The 18,096-nt window shown below is 36.9% G+C and overlaps 1 protein-coding gene across 10 annotated transcripts in view; it reads right to left on the bottom strand.

The window, feature by feature from the left end:
• PPP6R3 (protein phosphatase 6 regulatory subunit 3) overlaps positions 1–18,096 on the bottom strand; it is a 58,985-nt gene that overhangs the window by 16,530 nt on the left and 24,359 nt on the right. For 9 of the 10 annotated variants that reach the window (XM_063334578.1, XM_063334570.1, XM_063334568.1 and 6 more), the window contains 12 exons: positions 17,559–17,696; positions 16,734–16,799; positions 16,359–16,471; positions 16,058–16,171; positions 15,216–15,345; positions 13,154–13,306; positions 10,574–10,723; positions 9,968–10,032; positions 7,324–7,439; positions 6,872–6,957; positions 3,586–3,672; positions 1,305–1,402 (listed from right to left, as the gene is read on the bottom strand). In XM_063334578.1, coding sequence (XP_063190648.1) covers positions 1,305–1,402; positions 3,586–3,672; positions 6,872–6,957; positions 7,324–7,439; positions 9,968–10,032; positions 10,574–10,723; positions 13,154–13,306; positions 15,216–15,345; positions 16,058–16,171; positions 16,359–16,471; positions 16,734–16,799; positions 17,559–17,696 — 1,316 coding nt within the window. The remainder of the gene's footprint in view (positions 1–1,304; positions 1,403–3,585; positions 3,673–6,871; positions 6,958–7,323; positions 7,440–9,967; positions 10,033–10,573; positions 10,724–13,153; positions 13,307–15,215; positions 15,346–16,057; positions 16,172–16,358; positions 16,472–16,733; positions 16,800–17,558; positions 17,697–18,096) is intronic. The other variant, XM_063334577.1, reaches the window with a different exon arrangement.

Below are 18,096 nucleotides of genomic sequence, written 5' to 3'. Positions count from 1 at the left end.
CATTACAAAGTAGGGAACAAGGAAAGTGGTCTAAAGAAACCTAAGTTTTCGTGTGACTGAATTACTGTGCAAGTTATCATCTGAATTACTGTACAACAGTAAGCAGGTAATTTAAATTGTAATTGATTCTTGCACAAAAAGCATAACTTTAAAGTGTCTTTACCTACATCTTAATTCAACTTATATCATCGGTATACCTATCACAAACTTCAAGAGATCTGCTTACACAAGCAGTCATCTTCTTTCCACCAAGACCATACACTACCAAAAGCATGACCTTAAAGGAATTCCAACTCCTATCCTTGCCAAAATCCACTTGCTTCTATTTACAGTATCCTAAATTGTTTCCTTTCCCATCACACCTTTGTCTACAATCTCAGCAGTGGTGTAAAAAGGCAGCAATGCTTCTTAGATGACACGTGCAAGCTTCAGTCAACCATCACTTACTAAACGTGTTTTACAGAAGAGTATTGAGACATTTTATCATGTTTTACCCTTCTAGAAACCATCTTCAAGTAATGCTTTTTACTCTTATCTGTATGTTCCTGCATCCCAAACCAATGAATTCTTACAAAAATCAAGAGGCTTATTTTCAGCAAGAATCCCCGTTCTTTCCCTTTCCCCTTATGGTATCAGTTTACTTAGAACTGAAGAAAGTTTTTGTGTGGGCTGTTTTTGTTGTGGTTGGGTTTTTTTGTTTGTTTGGTGGTTTGGTTTGTTTTTTTTTTTTTTCAACCTGACCAAGATTGTTCTCATTTCCTCATCACTTACTCTATTTCTAGAGATGAGTCTTAACCATCTTGACAACAAAGGTGGATTTACAATACCCTTTCTTGCTGTCTCCTACAGAAAAGTACATTCACAGATGTGTTGTTCCTATCATCTCTTCCAGGAAAACTTAAAGTAGAGTTATTCATGTGGTCTGGTACACAGATTCAGCAGGGAAGAAAAAAAAAATTCACTTTGAGGCACAGAGAAAGTGAAAGTGCCCCCAACAATGCCATGTCATTGGACAGACATAGCTTTTAAAAGCAGAGTTCGTTATTTATTCAGAAGCACTGTGTTCTCATGTTGGCACAACCAGGACAATAGAAATGGAAGAGAAGCCGTTGCTCTCCTCTGTAAACTGTTTGAGAAGGCTTCTATCAAATGCACACCGACAGTACAAAAAGACAGGACTAATCGGCAACTGCCTCGCATCAGTAAAAGCTTGCGTTTATCATCAGCAAAACCACAGCCAAATATACAATAAGAAAGGAAACTCCCAAGAACTATAGTCAAAACCAGTATAATGTTATACTCACTTGCCGATGTCATCTTGATCAGCAAACTTCTCATCGTTGAAGCCAAACTGGTCAATAAAATTGGACGTCATTTGTTGCATCTGATAATCAGAAAAGGCCTGGCAACCCCAGGACCAATGACAGTGATATAATGATTCTAATAATACTCTAAATCCTACTTGCCCATTTTGCTCCAAAGAAATAAAAGTCTCTCTAGTATAAACACAAAGGACAGGAAAAGGATTTGTCTTAACCTTTGAATTTTAAATGGTAACACTAACTACACACCTACTTACATTTGCTGACTTGAAAGCCAGTCTAGTAGCAGCTCTTAATAAGAAAGTTAAATCTCTAGTTTAGCCATGTGTTAATCAGCACCTTTCCAAATGCACCCCAAAGAAACAGTGAAACACCACCATATACTAGATAAAAGAAAAAGCTCTCTTTGTTCAAAATAGCATGAAGTTATAGGTGGTAAAAAACAGAAATTCTGCACAGCAGAAGTTAAATTTCACAAAAGTAATCCAGAGATGAATACGCTCCTTAGCATTTTCCTCCCTTGTCTAATTCCTGATTTGTCCGCTTTAATTTTGGAAATATACCTCCTGTTTCCTCCTCTAACTAGTGGTCTAGAATAGGGTATTCTAGCTGAAGCCAGAGGCACCTTTATCAATGAATTTGTGCAGCTAGAGAATGCTTTAAGTAATTTCAATGCATTTCCCATCAGTGATTTCTCTTGTCTACTATCATGCTTTTCTCACAAGACCACTTTAGAAAGTATATTTTACTAGCTTAGCAAAAAAACAAAAAAGAAAAATTAAGAAAATAGTGACAAACTTGAAAGCAACAGTATGCTTTTCTCCAGATTAACTACCTGGAACTGCTGGGATTGCCTACGCGCAGTAGGTCGCTAAGGGGGTGCATGAAAAGCACAGGGATATTTAAGATCTTACTTTCTCACTAGAGCTGCTACCGACAGCACCCAATTTATCAAGTTTGTACCCTGCACGCATCTAAATCACTGAATCAGAAAAAAATGTATCAGATTCTTAAAACTTGAGCCACCACCCACAATTCAAACTCAATAAGCAATTACTTATCATAAAAACTATAGAAAATGCATAAAGTAGCAAAGCCAGTCTTAGGCTAGGCAGTTACCACATAGCTGTTAGTGTGAGCCAAGAGATTTTGTTCAATAACACAGATAAGTAATATGTTCCATATAAGGGATCTACCAGCAGTCTTGTGCTGCGTGGCTGCCACTCTTTCACCAGCAATGAAAGAATTGAGATGCATATTGCAGATAGGACAGTATTATTACAGAACTGCTGTCATTCTTCATCTGAATGGCACCAATGTTCTCATAATCACTCATGACAAAAATACTCTAATATCATAACAATATTAAACACTGTATCATTATCATTAGACAGCTATGAAAGCATTAAAACTTCAAGGTGGACACAGCTTTGACTAAAAGCTTTCAGTCTGGTTGATCTGAAAATTCCCTACGCATTCTCAAGTTTGTTTTTTTTTTTTTGCATTAGACCAAATGATATTGAAACACTCACAAATGAGCCATCAAAAGCATATACTGAATCTAAAAATAAATTATCAAGTTAATTGTAAATTTATTTCAGGAAGATTTGGCTAGGTACCTTTGCCAGGTATCAAGGGTCTACATAAAGTTAAAAACATTGGAGCTCCTGGATACAAGCCATCACAGGAGCGCACTTAGGTCTTCATTTATATTGTTGTGACAGCTGCACAGTTTGACATTTTGCCAAAAACTAAAAGCATGTAACAACAAACAGCCAATCCTCCTTGTTTCCTCATCAAAATAAGGGTCAACATTTAAAAAAAAAAAATCTATTAGCAAAACCAAACAGAAACCCATCTTTGCTTTCATAGCAATTCAGACTTCCCAGAAAATACAATTAGGAGCCACCATTTCAAACTTCTACATGTAGTAAGAACTAAAGTTAATATAGAAACTGTGTTGTACTTCACCAGACAGCTGGTATATAAAATCTGTTCTTAGGCGTAATAAAAGGAGATCTGCATACACAGCATGATCAAAGACTAAAAGCTGGAAGGCACACCAAGATGTGTCCTGACTTCTGTTAAAAACCATACCTCTGAGTCTGAGAAGACACAGTTGTGTGCATGCACACGTGTCTAAGTTTTATTTTAAGCTTTCCAGATTTGTACTTGCTTGTGAGAGAAACACAAGTTCCAATACTTTTTAAAAGTTTGTTTTTACAGAAAGAGCAACTTGCACTGTTAAAAGAATTCAACATACCTGCTGCAAAGAAGAATCCTGTGAGAAGCCGGTTTCTTTAAAGTCAATTTCATCATCACTAGAAGAATGAATATGGCAGGTAGTAACCTACACAAAGGAATTTCAAAGAAATTTAGTCATTTGCTTCATATTCGACAGCCACTCAAGTATACCCACACTCTGGCAGAATCTTCAGTTTCATATCAAAACAAGAAACTAAATTATTTTTTTAGTTTTCCCAGCTGCTATACCACATAAAAAAGCCCCTCAAATATTTCAACAGCATTAACACACACATGAGTATTAGGTATCCCAAAAAAAGCCAAAGCTTTTGACTATTTCAGAATGACTATTTAACAAAAAAGCCAGTCCTATAGTTGACAGTTATGTAAAACAAAATGAGACAAAACTTGCATCTTGTCTTTGTACTGCACAAGTGAATTAGTAGTCACCAGCAGTATATACCAAGACCATCCTCCTTTCCTATATATAAGATATAAGAATTAAAGAGAAACTGTCTTAGGGATCTACAGTATTTACAAAAAGGTAAAATAATCAAACTTCAGAAATTCGTAACCAAGGTGTACTTGCAGAAACAAGCATGGAGCTGTTGCCACAGCAACTGCTGTTTTAAACATTACCCTTGAAAGAAGAGATTTTTTTTTTTTTTGATGATGATGATCTGACAGAACTAGTGGGAATAATTTGTTCAGTGACACTGCTATATAAGCAACATGTTCTTGGAAGTACTCATCTTCAGTCAGAACAGCACTCCAAAAGTACTTTTAGCAAGGACAGCAATTAGCCATAAAGTAACAGGAGCGACAGCTGACCATTAACACATACTCCATGAAGGAACACTAGTATAAAGCACATCTACAGATGACAAAATTTATACTGCACTATAATATACACTCCTAGAACTCCATGTTACAGATTCCCAAGTGAAGACAGGTGGTTCATGGATTCTTTTCATTTTTTGAAGAAAATATAATTCTATACAAGAGTACCGAAACACATACAAGTCTTCATACAAGACAGACACCTTTCTATGCTCCCACAAATATCACAGGACAATGCTGCAGTCCAGACACATGTACAAGAGATAAATAAAGAAAGTTGTTACCTGAAGTATATTGTGCTTTCATGCTTTTTCCTCTATTTGTAGAAAGTGCTTACTTTAATAACTGGGAGTGCTTTATCCTTGCACATCTACCATTCAGCCCTGCACTGCAGGTACTAGAAGCACTCTGTCTTAAAGTTAGTGAATTTTTGAAGGAAACCTGACATATCAACACTAAAACTGTGGGGAAGAATAGTAATGCACCAAAGTGATCTCTGGGCTTGTCATGTCTGGAGAAGAACTGTTATATCAAATGACAGAAAAAGTCCATTGAAAACTAGTTCTCAGTGTACATTTATGAAAATATTCTTGTGAAGTCTACACATTTCAAGGTAATTATATGGCATTCCAAACCACAATCTGAGCTGCCCCAGATACTGCCCCCTCATGTGGGCACATTTTGAGAGGACAAAAATTAATATACCTACTCCTTTCACAACTGCAACTTGTTGAGGGAAGAGACACCCAAAACCAAATAAGAAATTGTTTATTTAGTTATCACTATGAGTTAATCCCCAGTAGAAATCTTACCCTTACTGCTGTAACTGGAAAAAAGCTCAGGACTCATAGCTAGACATAGCGTCTTCTCCCCCATACTCTCCCTCTGGGAACCAACAGGACATAAGGCCTAAGATACATGAGTTGCTACTCTTGTTTTCTGACAGCTGCTCTGGTTGAAGCACAAGAAAGAAGAAACTGAAAGAAGAAACCAGCATTACTCTACCCAAAAAAATAAGCGGCAGGATTATGCCAGGGAAGGGAGTGAGAATGACCAGTGCAAATTTCAGCAATTCATTCTTTACTTAAGAAAGCTCCTCACTGTTCAGACCAGTCACTTTCTAACACTAACACAGGTACTTTTCACAAATAACTCGTTCTAATGCGTGGCATTTTCTGCCTCATTTCCTGGTAATACTGAGAAGGATCTTCCTTAAGAGAAAGGAACTACATGGTGATTTTTAAGGCAATCATGAGCCATTTGTCCTGTAGACTTACTTTTATGCTTAGGGAGGGTATATTCTCCTCACCTAGTCTTTAAGTATACCCCACAAACATTCAATATGATGAATAAAGTTGGAAGGATGCCATAAAGGAACATATCTGAAGTCATAAAAAGTCTCCTGTATAAACCTAGTACTACAACTTGTACAGTGTTCTTCACTGTACCAGCATCATTAATGCAGCTTGTCTAAAGGGAAAAAGAACAATTACTCCACATTTGTTTAATCTTTAGCTAGGTAAGTTTAAGTAGGTAAGCTTAGTGAAGTACTGCCTGCCTTCTACTAGAAGGACAATTAGCAGTGTATAAATAAAAATAAACTCCCTGTAAAGTCTATGAAGTGTTTTGGGGAAACTCTGAGACAGTTCTGCTACATGCTTGCTTCTAAGTTTGCAGTTACTGTTGTTTTAGGAAATGTAACAAGAACAAGAAAAGAAAGACAGAAAAGCCTAAAGAGTGAGGAAGAGAATGAAAGGGATAAAGTGTTCATAGATTTAGAATCAACATTCCTGATGTAAAATAACTGAAAATAACTGAAAAAGAGTAGTCTCAGCTGCAGCAGCAGTTCATTATGCACGGGACTCAAGCACCACATACCTTATTCAATTATAGTAAAAGAGCTCTCTTTGTTGAGCACCAAACGATTGAGGCATTGAAAGTACTCACAAGATCAGTTACTTCCATAGCCTCCACACAGCTAACTTATTTACATAATTCTTAATGAACTTCATAAGAGTATGTATACACATAAAGATGAGATCACCTGAGCTTAGTTGAGCTGAACTGACTGAAAAAGTATGCAGAGTTCCTTGACTTAAGCAAGGTCAGTAACACATGCAGTGGGATGTTGGTAGCATTTTCCCGTTGAACTTACACAGGCTAATTTACATACTGTAGATAAAGCAATTAACACCAGCTCCTGCAGTTTTAGTTTGTACTCTTCAAGCAAACAGGACCTTTCAAGGACACTAACTTGAAGCTGTAAAGAAATCTTCTTTCTTGGTGATTATCTCAGATGAGCTACTGCAAGATTCCCGTACAAAATATTAGTGATATGGCTTTAGTTGAAAAGTAAACTAAAAAACTGTTAGTTCTATAGCTCAGCAACTATATGTATTTGTTGACATTTGTTGAAACTGAGCCCAAATAAACATGAGCAATTTTGATTACCCATCACAACTTACCAGGTCTACTGTATTCCTCTTGTTAGTTTCTCCTAAAGAGCTTGTGCAGAATGTCTCCCATCGCTCTCTGACCTCCTCTGGAAGCTCTAGCATAGGAAACAGGAAAACCTCAATTTGATACTATCGACAACAGAGCATCACTTAATTTTTAATTGTTCTCTTCTTCTCTACCAAAAATACTACAAAGAACACATGCATCTTCCTAAATCCATACGGATTCCTCCATCTGGCAAACAAGTCCAAACTAAGCAGGTCAGCATCTCTTTGCATTTATTTTAGAGAGCTTTGATGCTGTTAGAAAAAAAAGACTTAAGGATGGATGGTTTTAAACAATGCGTCAGAACTAAGCAATATTTCCTTCTTTTACCCAACAGTTGCTTTTTAATTTGATTCATTTCTTCAAAATTTGATAACGAAAGCCATGAAGACAAACTTAAGACCATTAATGTTACCTTTAATAAGCTGTTGGACTAGTGTACTGTTTGGCCCTTTATCTGTACTATGCACAATACAATTTGCTATCCTTGTCAGATGACCCATATAGCCATGTCTTCTTCCTCCTTCAGCCCTGCAAGAGACAAAAAAGAATTCAACTGCCCACACTTGGAGCAACTGTGCTACTATATTTTGTCATAAAACACTCTACCAGAGTCTAGCAATTACACAAGACAAATAGCGTAGGGATTCTTAAGCAGAAGAGTTGCATTCTAAACCCAAAGGTTCACAAAAATACTCAAGAATTTAAGATACCAACTGCACTGACTACACTGAGCCAGTTTGGAAGACTTAACAAGCATGTAAACTACCAAGGAGGAAGCACAGAGTATCTGAAGAGATTATTTCTGCTTTCATGTCTTGTCTTTTCTCTGCACACCAACAAGATAAAGACAAAATTAACAACAGGCCCACATTTTTTAGGAAATTTCTGTTGCTGAGAGTATTTTTCAAAACCCCAATACACTGAACGTTCTCTTGGAGCTTTAAGTCCATGATCAAAAGAGAAAAAAAAATTTCTTAAATCCTAAGCGTGCTCTAGTTTTGCAGAGTTTCTTTACATTACGTTTAACATACAGAGCTGGAACGGTGTGACCAACTGAAGTTTCCTGAAGTTTAAGAATGACATTTAAGTGCACACCAGAGGTACAATTACAAGGCAGTTCGAATATTTTTTTTATGGGACAGGATAAACTGCTTTGTAGAAACAGGAATCACCAGTTTTTAGAGGAATGCTTTGAATAGCTATTATCAGCTGGATCCATTCTAGATCTGACCAAAGAGCTAAATTGAGAGCTCTTGACTTGGACTGAATTTCTAGCATTCAGCTGCAAGCTAACCAGATGATTGCTGTATCAGCTTTTTAAGGTTTTGTGCTTTTTAAACGGAGGGAAAAAGAAAAAAAATAATCAAGAAAGACCCACTCAATTGGCTAGATAAACCTCCAATGAGCTCTACTGAAGTCTTTGTAAAGTGACAGAAGTTCAGGAAGTAGCTTATGTTGTGCAAACAAATCACATTACTTGATTTTCCACTGTCATCATCTAACACAAGGTAACTGAAGTGATGTTACATTAATGCCAGACATCGTGAATTAAATAGCATCACATTGTTCACAGGAACAACTTGAGAGATTCCTGTCTTATTTCCTCAACTGCTCAGGTAACACAAGCAACATGTGATGATGGTGAAGGTTATCACTTCTAATACAGGAGATGCAATAAAGAGTGCTTGTATTTGACAAAGTGGACTGATTTGCCATTGCCTAGCCAAAAAGTCTAGAATATGACTGTATCTTCTGTTAGCACATGCTTATTAACCGCAGTATATCAAACAGCTTTTTACTAAATCAGATTTTTACCAGCAGAAAGCAGTCACCCTCAAAATTCTAGAGCTGCTCGCAATAACATTAAGTGACAGAATACAAAAGCATAAAAAAAAATCCATTTCCTGAAGCAGCTAAGCTAAAAATACTTTTAGATTATGTTAAGAACTTATCTTTTATATTTGGGGTCATACCTGTACAAAATTAGATAAAGGGGTGAATTACTTACAACAGTCCTCATTTCTCACAAATAAAAATGAATTCTTTCCAGATAAAAGCACAATGAAGTTTACAACAATATTTTCTGCTTTAGTATTTGCAAACATGAGACTAAGTATTTAATTAATTCATCCATGTGGTAAGCACTGGATCAAGAACATTCTTATCCAAACAAAGAATAATTTTAGGTTGGATCTATGGAAATAACTTTCCATACTTCTCTCCTATGAGTATCTAATTGCTGATAAAGTTGGCAGTTCTCTATAGCCTCATGAGAATACAATACAAATTTCCCACTGTAAAAGCACATTCCCTTTCTTTGTACCACCCTCTTCACCTACTTCAACTTCCTTATTTTCTGGTCAGTTACATAAGCCATATATCGACTATCTGATTCACATCAAATACGAACAGGAATATTTTGCGGAGTAGAACTGTCTCAAATAATACACCAGAAAACAAGTAACTTTCTCTCCTAGTCAGATAATTCAGTATTTTGACAAGTTAGAGCTAACATTTATTGTTCAGTACCTCTGGTGAGCCAAACTATTTTACCACCTCAGGCAAAGACTGAGGAGTTTTTTTCCTCCTGATATGAACAGTTTCAGACATCAGTTACTTGAAACTTCCACCCTTTCAAACACAAGTACTTCTAGAAGGTATTCCATTGCTAAGGACTTGGCTTTTACTACTTAGGAGTCTGTTGCTCCCCAATATGTAACGTGCTTTGATGTGTTTGTAAATAATTTCCAATTGCTTACTGGAGAAGAGCATTTCCTGTCCTCAAAACTTATGGTATGTTTCTGCTCTTGAAGATGGTACAGTCATAGTAATATCTTATACATGGCCAGAATGACAAACTATTGTATTGTCAAATGGTCATAGGAAAAAGCATTAGAATGCTACCAAAAAGTAGTATGAGAGAAAGCTTTAATCCAAATATTAACATAAAAGTGTTTTTAGAACTAGCAAGATCAATTATGAATTGGTCATGCATTCCTTTCACAATTCAAGTCTTACGTAGACAATTGCAGGAATGAGGAAAACTAGTTACTCACTGTTTCTTCTCATTCATCTCCCATGCTTCAAGTATTCGTTCTATTAATTGGCACTTAAGGAAGAGCTGTCAAGAAAGCAGAATATCCTCAGCAGCAGTAAAGGGGAACTATGCATTTACAGTTGATTTTAACAAATACTACAGTCTTATACAAGACAACTAATTTCAGGTTCAGGATAAACACTTTAATTAAAGGATTTAAAGTTCAGAAGCAGCAGTGAGATTCCAGACAGAAACCTAAAAGCTCAGCCTACATTAATTCTACTTTTCTCTATACCTGCCGAGCTGTAGTAGCATAAAGCTATTGAAGTAGCAATTTTAATTCTTAAAAATAAGAGGAACTTCTCCTTCAACGAAAATAAATACTTGCAGCTCTGCACACACGTTCACTTTGGGGCAGCGAAAGCCTACTCTATGCGACTTTTCAGGTTTAACATCCTGAAGTAACATTTTAAGAAAAAACAGAAAAATATTCCTGTTCTTTCTGTACATGAAGTAATGTATAGGGGTAATGTAATGTATATACAGGGGTATATTTTATAGAAGAACAGCCGCTACAATACCCTGGAGGCAGGAAAACTCAAAGTCCTGAAAACACACAACTTACATGTTTCAGTAAGAGATTGTCCCCAGTGGAATCCTGATCCGTAATTGTGCCATTTTCTGTGCTTTCAAGAGGACTTGCAAGAATCAATGCAATACAGATTTCTACTTGAGTATGCAAAAAGTTATTCCATGTATACTTAAAGAACATGTCCTGAAAAACAAATTCAACAAGGTTTACACAAACCAAGGTCTTTTCATTGAACATAACCAACAGTCTCACCCTAGCAAGACATTTGAACGACTACACTGGAAGAAATTCTTTAAGTTTTACAATAAGTATTATTGTGCAAGAGAAAATTTGTGACCTACAAAAAAAGTTAATTCTTGTGCTTGCTATTACCTAAACACAAGGACCATCACACTGGATCAGAACAAAAACTCAGCTGTAACTGCATTTATCCCAAGGGCAACTAACCAATAATGCACTTGCAGAGAACAAAGACGGGGAAGAATGACACTCCCCGCTTACATTCTTTCTGCTAGCCACAGCCCAGAGAGTCCCAGAGTCAGAAGTGTTATTTATGACCTTCGTAGCCCTTGACAGATTTCTCTTTGAGTTCACTTAACCTTCTAGCATCTACAGTACTGTTTGTGATGTGCTCCTCACTTCAGTGAGGCTACTTACAAAATCATAGCTACCTATTTTGGACCTGTCATCTACTAATTTTATTCTTCTATTACAGAAGGCTACCTCAGATAATCTAGACACAGTTTAAGATTACTAAGCACCTTACACAAGACAGACAAATACTGAGGCTGAGATACAATGAACGGTGTTCATTTAGTCATGCTCCTGGTTCTCCACATTTTTCCTCTCAAACATAGGAAAGATTTTTTTCAAGCTTTACGTCCCGTTACTTTAGACTACTGCTTACTGCAAAACTCAAATGATTGCTGTCACTGGTAAAATGAAATTAGTTATGGAAGTACATGCAGTGAGTGGAACAGTATTAAACAATGCAAGTCTTATTACAGCTAGAGATCTCCAATTTTCCTTCAGTCCTCCTAAACTACTGACATCCTCCCATAAAGATACGTTACTGGAACTAGACAATTACTTTTTTTAGCAATCAAGTCTGCACAGTAGAGCATATGTAGACTTTCAGTAAACAGCATAAAGCCCTGAGAAGTTTATATGGCTATAATTGTTTTTCTTTCCCCTCCATTACGTAAACCCGCACCAGAAGAGCATGTTCAAACCTCACTGAATTTAGTTTACAAAACAATCTACTTTAAGAACATGCAAGTGTTCATAGCAGGTACATTACCTTAGACAACACATCTAGGAAAAACTTCAACTACAGTGAAGTTTGCTATTTGTATACAAGTTAGCATCTGCCTGCAAACCCAAGATACACAGAGAAATTAAGATGAAGACATTACAACCATAGCTGTATTAACTACCTGAAGGAAAAAGGGATTCCACATTAGCAAAAAGCGTGAGTTAACTGACCAAAATTTTGTTGTGCAAATCTGGCTTTCAGAGGTTTGAAGGTGTATGAGCTACCAATAATTGTCCCCTTATAGAACAGTGCTGAGATACCATTTGGTGTGCCATATATAGAGACAGGAAAAGGGGTTTTGAGGGAACAACATAGGAAAAGAATGAAAATAGCACAGAAGCCTTGAACGTGGCCAAAAGCTTGTAAACACAGAAATGAAAAAATAAGTTTGTTCAGAAAATAACTTGTCATGGTTCTGCCTAAGATAGAATTAATTTTCTTACTAGCAGCTGGTTTTTGGTTTAAGACAAGAATAATGTTGATAATGCACTAATGTTTTTAGTTGCTGATAAGCAGTCAACTTATTTTCTGCTCCTCACATCACCCCACCAGTGATTAATACAGTTAATTAATACAGCTATGGTTGCAATGTCTTCATCTCAATTTCTCTGCATAACTTGGGTTTGCAGACGGATGTGCTCAGGGTGCACAAAAAGTTGGTAGGAGACACAGCCAGGACAGCTGTCCCCAACTGACCAAAGGAATGTTCCATACCATATGATCTCCTGCTCAGTATATAAAGCTCAGGGAAGAAGGGAGGGAAATTCAGAGTCACAGCATTTTGTCTTTCCAAGCAACCATTGAGCATGATGGAACCCTGCTGTCCTGGAAATGGTTGAACACCTGCTTGCTGATGGGAAGTAGTGAATGAATTCCTTGTTTTGCTTTGTGTGCATGGCTTTTGCTTTATTTATTAAAATGTCTTTATGTCAACCCACAAGTTTTCCTTATTTTTCTGATTCTTCTCCCCATCCCACTGGAGAGGAACAGAAGTAGCCAGGCAGTTGCATGGTCCTAGTTGCTGGCTGGGGTTAAACCACAAGACTGCTTCATATACTTTTGAAAGTGTAGAGAGTAAGAACCACTCAAGTGATCAGAGGAAAACGCTGGCTTCATACAGATGAATTTCACAGTAAAATCCAATATTAGAAGTTCTTGAACAGTGCAATAGAAACCATAACACTAACAGGCTGAAGAGTTTGTATTATACTTTCCAGCCTAACTATCTTCAGTGACAGAAAACACAGACAAGATTTTAATAGCAATCCACAAAAACAAAGGCAGCAAGAAGTTCTCACCAGTATTACTCCTATGCTGTTAAGCTCTATAAGCTCCTGATTCACACTGCTTGTATTTGTCTGTAAAAGGCTAGATATTAATCTAATGACATTTAAACGCGTGTTTCCCACAGGTGGATCCAATACACCCCAGGTTGTCTTCATGACACTTTTCTGAAAAACAAAAAAGGTACATACATAAAGCCCACTAAAATACCTTTAAAAAAACAGCTCATCATTACTACGCACAGTGACAGAGTAGCACTTAAAAATATATACAATCAGTCCTTGAGCAGTCTTACCTTCACCCTGCAAAAAAACAGTTTTTAGTTCTGAACACTATAGGTTATTTTAACTCCATAGACAGGAAGCACTGAACAGCTACACGAAACCAATGACACTGTAAAAATTGTTAACTACAGACAGGATCTCAAAGTAGATGCATTTTACCCAACCTTGAATAGAATTAGGAGATACTTTCTAGGAAGTACTTCTCACTGGTTAATCCATGTACAGCTGTAGTCTACACTGCTACAACATACACCAAACAGCTAGGTGGACAGACTCTAAATATGCCTCAACAACCCTAACTTTATACACTTGGAAACAATTTCATTAAGCAACAAGCTACTCTGGTGTCTTATTCTAATGTTACACATGAAACAAGCTCCATCTGTAGTCTTTGAAGGAGTTACTTGCAACACAGCAAGAATTCCTTTCCATGCATTAAGGGGTCCTTGTATTACAAATCATAAGCTTCAAAGTTCTCACATTGAAATTTTAGCTGGTTAACAAACCAGAACTGTTGTCACATAGCTAAGTGCCAGACAGTGAGACAAATCTGGTATTAGATACCACAAGAGCTAAAAAAATAATAAATAATCTATTAGCAAATATGCAATGAGAAGAGGAATTCATAATAAAAACTTCTTCCTATCTTAAGGCACAAACACACTTTGACAAAGAGACTGCTACTGCCTTCTGTAAGGCTGGATGTCATTTATGCTTGACCAGCACCACCCTCGCATCAAAAAAAAGATGACTGATATCCTGCTAGTTTATTTAGTCCATTCCTTATGTAAGGCAGAAATCTAAGGATGCTCTTTTAACTAGTGCTCAAAATGAGCAACAGATTCAGTAACTTCACTAGATGACTTATTCAAGTGCTAATTATGTCCAACCATCAGAAAATACTCAAGTATCTTATGTGACCCTGCATTTACTGTAATATAGACCTGTATCTTGTCATGTTGTTGCAAGAAACATAAGACAGTTTCTTTGCATTTTATTACCTCTCCCGCATTTGGAAATCTTGAGGTCTGATCTTCTCTAGGTTAAAAAAAAAAAAAGAAAACTTTAACACTATCTTGACTTCCTCATCTGCTATTTTATATACCTTAGGTCTTTAGTTTCATTTTGGCCCACAGGTCCTCTTACGGACTGTGGCACCCAGTTCAGGATGCAGTACTTCAGTCAAAATCCTGCCAGTGAAAATTTGAGTCGAAAAATATAAATGGATCATAGGTAAACCCCCTATTTATAAATCTTGTATTTACCTTTCGCAACAGCGTGACATAGATAAGCTGCTTAAATCAGTTAAAAAGCCCAAAGAATTTAACATGTCTAGAGTGCAGGGTGCATGCCATGGAGCTGGTCTACTTGGGTTCTGGGCAAGTCTAGAGGAACCATGCAGGCCTCATGTTGGTCATGCCAAAGTTCCAAACAACTGAAGCATCCATAGTCCATGTTTCTTATCCAGATAGGATTTCCAAGCAGAAAACAGGACTTAACCCTAAGAATATATAGCAAATCTCTTCATTGCTTCCAGAAAGAAATAATTGCTTCAAGGCTATTCTGCCAATTAAACAAAGTTTAAGCTGGAAAAGCATGTCAATTAGCACAACGCATTGGCTCAGAAGCAACAACAATGAACAACAAAGCTCACAACAGGCTGGAAAGGAGCCTGGGCACTTGCCCAAAAGTTGTCAAACTGGGTTTTGTTTGTTATTATAACCTGCCTAAAATACAGTCACACAGTGACAGCCTTGTTTCAATTAATTTGGTAACACAAGGTTTCACTTACTTTTGGAGGCTCAAGTAGGAGTTCATGGAAGGATGAAAGTCGTGCTTTTATGGCTTCTAAAACACTTTTGTTGACCGAATATGTTGAATTGCTCATGCCTGGAGGACAGATCTCTATATGGCCTTCAAATCTAAAACATGCAGAAGCAAAATCTGATAATTAATATCAAGATTATTTCTAAAACATCTTTAAGGTATGGTTTTGACAGTGTCACAGTTCTGACGGCATGTGAAAAGAATGAAGAGGCAAGTAAAAACACAAGGTTACAAATATAAATTAAGTGTGAAATAATAGTTGAACAAAATTTTCCCAAACACTAGCCCTAGTATTTTTCAGTCTATTGTATCTGAAATCTCTAATACGGTTTTGAGATAAAACGTTACAGCTGTTCTACTTCCTCTTTTGAGGCAGATAAAGAGCTTCACTCATCTATCCTGAGCAATATAAACAAGCTGAATGTACCACAGAGATCTGTACAGTTGTTTCTCAAAGCGAAGCTGTAATAAAATTCCAAGAAACTTTTTAAAAAGACAATACCCAATCACTGCACTGTACATATTTACTCTATTCCTTGTATCCAGAAACAAACTGATGGAATGTAATTAGTCTGATCTGTCAAGTGGCGTTTAAACTAGCTTCTAGAAAAAAATGCAGAAAGACAAGTAATTTGGTGAAAGCGCAGTAATGCCAACCGCAATCACTTGGTTCGCTCTTTTACTACTTCAGCTACAACAGGACACAAAAACAGTTCAGTCATAAGTACATGGAAGACACTTGCTACTGCTCAACAGTAGTTTAGTTAAATTATGCAGACATAATTTAAGTGAAATAAGAACACTTACGTCTGTCGTCTTGTCTCAAGTAAGGTCAATAGTATTTGAATTGCACTGACTATTGCAGATTCATTTTTTTCTTTATGAAAAATATTAGACAGCAGCTGCTCTATGATTTCTTGTCTAAAAAGAAGAGCATTGGCATCAGATATAACATTACTTCAGGATATAACTTATAACAGAAGTAGCTACCATTTGCCCATGTAAAATTAATAAGGGGATAAAAGTAAGGTTTTCAATGTCAAAAGTTAAAAACTATGTTTTTTTTATGAACTGAAAATAAAATCAGAAATTCAGCAAACCAGCTTACTTCTCTAGACTTGCAAGCAGTGGATCAGGTTCTGAACTGTTCTGTACTTGCAACATCTGATCTCTGCTTAGACGAATAATTTCACAGAGTGACTGTGATGCATTTGAATGCCTCTGGAACAGAAAAACATAGCTTTTCACTATAAGAGTAATAACATGCTGAACTGTAATTCTTCAATTAAAAAGGTCAAAGTTTCAACTTGGACAAGAGTCCCTCCTACGCAAAAAGGTGAAGGGGAAATGACCACACTTAAATACTGAAATCAGCTTAATGAATAAAGCAAGCAGAAAACAATAAAACTAGAAGTTCTAACACTAGATTGTACAGCAACTTGCTGAATAGACAGACCCATAAGAGTGTCAGACTGATACTTACATCTTCATCTTGAGACGGATGTACAATTTCCACAAGCCGCTGGATAATTCTCTCCTCATTTAGCCACTGTAAAAGTGTTTGTGGGTGTTAGTAAGAATGTTACTCAAGTGAATGAATTAAACGAATTAACAAAATTAAAAGAAGTTGTTTGACAATTGCCACGAGTCATACTGTTCAGGAAGAAATTCTTTACAGTAAGGGTGGTGAGGCAGTGGAACAGGCTGCCCAGGGAAGTTGTGGCTGCCCCATCCTTGGAAGTGTTCAAGGCCAGGCTGGATGGGGCTTTGAGCAACCTGGTCTAGTGGGAGGTGTCCCTGGCCAGGGCAGGGGAGTTGGAACTACATGATCTTTAAGGTCCCTCCCAACCCAAACCATTCTGTGATATTTCTAAACAAGGACTAACAGTATTTCACAAAAAGGGAAAAAAGTAAAATTCGTGTTTCTGAGCAACTCTAAAAAAGAAAGCCTTAGTTTTTAAATAAACTTTCTGGTACCAAAAAAAAAACCCAACGTTGAGTAGGGTCCAAAACATTTTTAAAACTGTGTATGGCAGTTTTAGGTTAGATATTAAAGACCAGAAGAGACCAGCCAATCAGGTTCTAAGTTGTCCACACCAGCACTGTGGCCCCACTGGAAATGTAATGGCAGCTCCAAGCAAAAAAGACAACTAAAAAAACAACCGACCAAAAAAACCCAAAAAAACCCCAAAACCCCCACACATCTGATTTCAGGACATTTACCAAATAAACTTAGTAAAACCAGCAGAACATAAGCCATCTTACAGTTCACATGTCAGACAGAAATCCTTTGAGACATTTTACTTACATTTAATACTTCTTGCCGGGGCTGTGGAGGTTCTATGCAAGTCAGTAGCCTGAGCAACAAGTCCATGATAGCAGAGGTCCCTATGTGCTTAATAATGAGGTCCACAAAATCATGTTTCCTCTTTAAAAAATCCACAATCTAGAAATTAAAAAGAAGTAAGCTTACATTTCCTTACCCATATTTTACATGGTAAATGACACCAACCAGTCTAGTTTCTCTCTCCTACCAAATGGAGAAAATAAATGAGAACTTCTTAAACACTTTTCCCACCTAAAGTTTACAGGACAAGGCAAGATAAAAAAAATAATACACATGTATAGAGTAGCAACAGTGGCACAGGACAGATCCATACTATGTGCAGTGTCTTGGGCCTCCTCTCAAGTCCAGCTTGATGACCCTAAACTACTTATAATCCAATGCACAGTCAGCCTTCCTTTTTGGTATGAATTACTCTCATCCCTGCTTACTGAGTAAAGCTCAACATAGCAAAACCCTAACATAATACAAGCAAATACAGAGCTTACTAAATTAAAGATAC

Source organism: Chroicocephalus ridibundus, chromosome 4 (genome assembly GCF_963924245.1).
Source record: "Chroicocephalus ridibundus chromosome 4, bChrRid1.1, whole genome shotgun sequence".
Taxonomy (NCBI): Eukaryota; Metazoa; Chordata; class Aves; order Charadriiformes; family Laridae; genus Chroicocephalus; species Chroicocephalus ridibundus.
This window is presented reverse-complemented; position numbering and strand designations above follow the sequence as displayed.